This window comes from Hyalella azteca, unplaced genomic scaffold (assembly GCF_000764305.2).
Source record: "Hyalella azteca isolate HAZT.00-mixed unplaced genomic scaffold, Hazt_2.0.2 contig15442, whole genome shotgun sequence".
In the NCBI taxonomy this organism is placed as follows: domain Eukaryota; kingdom Metazoa; phylum Arthropoda; class Malacostraca; order Amphipoda; family Hyalellidae; genus Hyalella; species Hyalella azteca.
In genome coordinates this window covers 740,561-745,771 of record NW_025945296.1, presented here as the reverse complement: position 1 = coordinate 745,771, position 5,211 = coordinate 740,561, and the positions used below count along the sequence as shown (strand labels likewise).

Below are 5,211 nucleotides of genomic sequence, written 5' to 3'. Positions count from 1 at the left end.
GTCAGCTGAGTTTTGCCATGCAAAAGGATGTGCAGAACAAGTCTTTGCTTAATTTATGCAGAATATATATAATTTTTTAACAAAAACTAGCTCATGTTTTCAATTTTTTGATTTGACATGTCATTTTTGCTAATAATGTATAATTGTGACTCTAAAATTCAAAAACTTATTTTACATGCTATATGACAGCTGGTTTTTTTTCGTTGTATGGGAATTTTCGCCTGTAAAATCAAAATGGCTGATAGAATTTTAAATTCAGTACTGCCATTTTTGTTGCTAATCTTCTGAAGATTGAATTTGTGTTATGTTGCAGCACTGGGTGAGCTGGGGCTGGGACCCAAATGACAGAGAACAGGACGCCACCTTCATACACGTGTTCTTCTTTTGCTTGGTCACCCTGATGATGGTAACTGGTGGCTACTTCATCGCTTATTGCCCTTCTTCACAGTAAGATTTCATGATGTTTATCTTCTGGAATATTATGTATTTCATGTTCATTTTCTTATTAAATTTCTTGATATGAATGTAGAATTTTGCATCATTGTTTATTGATAAGTTTGTATTTATTTTTGTTCTATTGATTTCATGTTGACTTATGCTCGTTTCTGTGTCTTTGTCTTTCAAAAAACAACTTTTTGTACTAGTTTGTATTTCTTCAAGCTTCAATTCATTTAAATCTACCATTTGACACGATTGTAAAGTATAATTTTCCAAGCATAGATTTAGAATTATGCCTATTTCTGATGGTAAAAATTGATTTTAAATTATTGATCATGTCACCTCATTGCAACGACTTGATGTCTTGTGTGGCCTGTGTGTGTTATTTTGGAGTTTTACCTCAGCAATAGCCTCAAAAGCCTTTGTCACAGCTTCTGTTCTTTTACGCCATCGTCAGTCACACAGGGCTTCATTTTACCACAGGGCTCAGTCCTCAGCCTGGTTCTCTTTTTATTATATTTTATTAGCTTTTTGCGAAGAATCTAGTCACATGATGTGACTACACATATGTTTGCTGACTAAACCCAAATTTATAGTTACTGTTCACTGGCGGACCATGCAGCATTGTGTAGAAAAAACAGTATGTCTGTCTCCATAGATGCCTTATCAAATTGTGCCTTTGTTGCAACTGGCACCAACTCAACAACAAAAACTGAATTAATTTGGTTGGCGACTTCTTGGCACCGGCAGCAAATTATGTTCGACCATGTTTATGTGGGCAACAAGTTTGTCACGCCTGCATTCTCGGTTACAACCTCAGTGCCCTTAGTATATGTTTCGGACGTAGCAGTTCCAGACCACGATGAATCGCCGCCTCTGATTGTCGCTCATCCGCCCTCATTTGAGCCAGCTGATGCACGATGCTGTTGCTTGCTTCTCGCCGCCAGTAGTGGTGCTGAGGCGGTCAATCTGAGATACCTAGTGCCCAGGAACACGTCCAGTCGTCTCTTGAAGGTCTCCAGGGTGAACTCGGCCTCTCTTGCATCATTTGTTAGGACGTTAAACAGCCTCGGCCCTGCCACGGAAAAACGTCCTTCCCACAGGGATTGAAATCTCGCCGCAGATCTGTTACGTAATGGGGGAATCCTGTACAGTCTCCTCCTTCTCTCGTCTTGTTATGTTTAAATCCTGAAAGTCTCGCCCACAAAGCTTGGTGATGTTCCGGTTATTTTTCATGTGTACAGAATGACATACCTCTCCCGCCCCCCCCCCCCCCCCCTCCCCTGCCAGTTGCTGCACTGCGCCGAGTGTGAACGAAGTACAGAGCTGGCAGCAGTATTCAAGGATAGGTAATTACATGGACTCTATAAAGAGGGTGATCATCGGTTCCGCTTCTCTTGTTCTGAACGTTCGCCAGATCCACCCCATCTGTCGCCTACCTCTTGCGGTTATTGCCACTATGTCATCACCAAACGTGATCGAGTATTCATCAATACGCCTAGCTCGCGAACGAGTCGCTTTTCTCCGATTTCTGAGCAGTCACGCGCAAGGTAGCGGTGCTGCATACCAGCTCTTTCGCTACCTCTGTATTTCAGAGTCTGAAACTTACTTCCGTTGAACTGCATATTGTTCACTTGGGCCCGGTCATATATTGCAGAGAGGTCTTCTTGCAAACTCTCACAGTCAGTCCTGTCTATAATAGTTATTAGTATCCTGATGTCGTCCTCGAATGACATGCAGAGGCGTGGTTCACTGCCACATCTATGTCGGCAATGTGGATGAGGAAGAGGTTTGGGCCGTAAACCGAGTACTCCACTCTTCACCCTAGTTCGCTCGATCTGAAGCCTCCAAAAACGACAGCTTATAGTTTTTCAGTTAGGAAAGTGTGAATCCATGCCACCAATTCACCCCCGACCCCCAGTAGTCGTTATTTTTTAATTAATTAATTTAATTTAAAGAGCACTCAATTGTCAACTTTGTCAAACGCTTTTGCGATGTAAAATACACCACGCACCCCAGCCAGCTCCTCCAGCATGGCCAGGATTTGGTGGTGATGCTCCAGTAACTGAGACAAGTAGGAGCGATTTCGTCTAAAACCGTGTTGCCTTCTGTTGACAAGGGCAGCTCCTCCATGTACTGCACCAACCTTTTGGCCACGACCTTCTTATACACCTTGATTACTACATGATGATGTTAATGTAATAGGCCTGCAATTTGAGGGTTTGTCTTTCGCACTTAAGTTATAGACTGGAGTTATTAGCCCTAATTTTCGGTAAATAGGGACGTTTTCTTCTCTCAATGATGTTTTCCAGAGCAAAGTCAGAGGGACTTATAGTACACCGACACATTTTTTCAGTATAACACTGCAGGGATTCCATCTTACCCAGGAGCCGAATAATCTGGTGTTTCAAACGCAATGTTCATCAGCACCCATCCCTCTGTCAGTTCTTGAATGACTCCAATTGTTGTGTTGCAGGATGCACGACTGGGCGAGTCCTGTCATGTGATACATTAATGGCTGTGTTGCAGGATGCACGACTGGGCGAGTCCTGCCATGTGATACATTAATGGCTGTGTTGCAGGATGCATGACTGGGCGAGTCCTGCCATGTGATACATTAATGGCTGTGTTGCAGGATGCACGACTGGGCCATACGAGAAGCATACCTTGAGATCCGGCGTCGGGAGTCCGCAGGGCTGCCGCACATCGACCGCAATCTGGTGCCCGAGGATCAGGTCGAGCTGCCGTCCGAGGAAGAGCTCGGTGATATGGAGATCATCATCTAAGATGACAGCCCCGGGTTGTCCCTCTTGTATTATTGCTTCGTAGCGGAAATAAATATGATAATTAAGACCGTCTGCTATGTTATTTCAAAAAGTTGTGGCGGGAAAATGTTCCTTAGGACTTCCTTTGTAAAATAAGAATTGTTTGCAGGAAAAAATCTGAAGTGTTAATGTGCTTTCGACTTGGGCGTATGAATTCTAAATTATATTTTGTTATGAGAGACTTGCTTAAAAATTTCATTAATTTCATCCTCATTCTAAGATTGATTTATTTTGAAGGTGTTTAATTCTATCAATTACTTTCAATTTTTGAACTGTTCATCTTGATATTGATTGAAATATTATTTCAGCAAATCATTTAAAACTCGACTTTGATTTTTATTGCTGCCACTGTACCTCAATAATGTTTTACTTAATGAATTCTACTTGTATATACATACTTGAAAGCGTTAAATAATCTTTTTGTTCCATAAGGAACAAGCTCTTGGTGATAATTATACCAGAAAACAAATAATGTTGGTGTTTTTATGAGAAAACTGATCCCATTGAATATTCAAGCTGAAGATTGAATTATTCAATAATTTCTGAACCTGTTGAATTAACCTGAAAATAGCATGAAGGTCAACCTTAACCCTGCTTCGAATGGTTTTCTTGTCAACAAACTTACATCGTTCAAATATTACTGAGTCTGCTGGTCCGCCAGGGCATTTCTGCACTGGTTTGTCTCTCTCCTCAGTATCATAATATCAAAATGCCTATTGATATTTTATTTACAAACTAAATGCTATGGAAAGCTAATAGTCTAATTTCCAAGTTTCTAATTCTAGCAGGAGTGTGGGAGCTATTCAAGTATGAGATTTCAACTGGAGTGATTGATTTGTCGAATTTTCATTAGCAACATAGGTTGATTGACGCAATTAGGCAATTGACGCCTTCAGGCAATTTTATTTTGGCTATTTTCTCTTGAAGTTTTTACCTATTTAGTGAAATACTGCAAGACTGGTGAAGCAAACTTTTGTCCTCTGTGATAGTGAGACGAAGATAAGATAAGCATGTATGTTAGTAGAATAAATTCTTTGTCGAACTCCAATACCAATTACCAAGAGAGGCACTGACCTTGAACACCATCAAGAACAGACCTGACACTAGCAAGCTAAGTCTCGTGTAGAACATGCATATATTAGGAGTCCTACGTTACTGAAACTAGTTTTAGACCTGATCATCGCCAAGGATATTTAAAGTACCAACCAACAAAATTGTGGAAGGCTTAGGTTGCCCTGATGGAGACCCATCGTGGGTCACAGATTGAAGTCGCAGTGCACGCTGGACACTGTAAGCCTATCCAGTCTCGTACTGTTCAAAACCTAAAGCCGAAACTCCACAGCCACTGCTTAAGCAGGCTTTTCTGCGTCTGGCCTAACCTACTAAGGTTACCGCGACTCTTCGCCTCCTTGCAGCCAATAACCGGCTCTGTCTGAACATTTTTCCACTTTTCTTTCTTCCTGAAGCCAATGAGGTTAGATTGGTCAGTGTTTTTTTTTTTTTTTTTTTTTTTTGAGAGTCGAGGGAACATGAGTTAAGGCCAGGTGCAGAACAGTCAGGCCTCTCGGACAATACTCCGGCCGGTCTGCAAGATTCAGAGTGCACATAAAATATCTCCCAAACTAATGCACGCAGCTCGTTGAAACTGATGTGCATGCGTTAATATGACCTAAAGGTCATGTTTAGCTCGTAATTAGTTATTCGATTTCGCCTTCGTTTCCAACTTATACGGGTCAAAATTAGCAGTGAACTTAAAATAGTTTCTAAACTTCTGAAAAGATTACAACGTAACTTTGAATATTAATTCCAAATCACCTAACGGCGATGTTCTTCTTCTTCTAGTTGTTGTTTAATGGGAGTTTTGGAGACACGTCCATGTAGCCCCAAGACAGGAATTTGTAGCATGGACAGCAAACCTGTTGAAGAGAACAAGGCACGGTGGAGCCGT

At 41.4% G+C, this 5,211-nt stretch overlaps 1 protein-coding gene across 1 annotated transcript; it reads left to right on the top strand.

Moving 5' to 3' along the window:
- Positions 1 to 313: 313 nt before the first annotated feature.
- On the top strand, positions 314 to 3,291 carry LOC108664579 (NADH dehydrogenase [ubiquinone] 1 beta subcomplex subunit 11, mitochondrial; the record flags this gene model as incomplete). The annotated part of the gene is given in 2 exon segments (XM_018151193.2): positions 314 to 447; positions 3,074 to 3,291. Coding segments are annotated over 2 exon segments (285 nt in total), but the record flags the coding sequence as incomplete, so codon positions are not given.
- Positions 3,292 to 5,211: the final 1,920 nt, after the last annotated feature.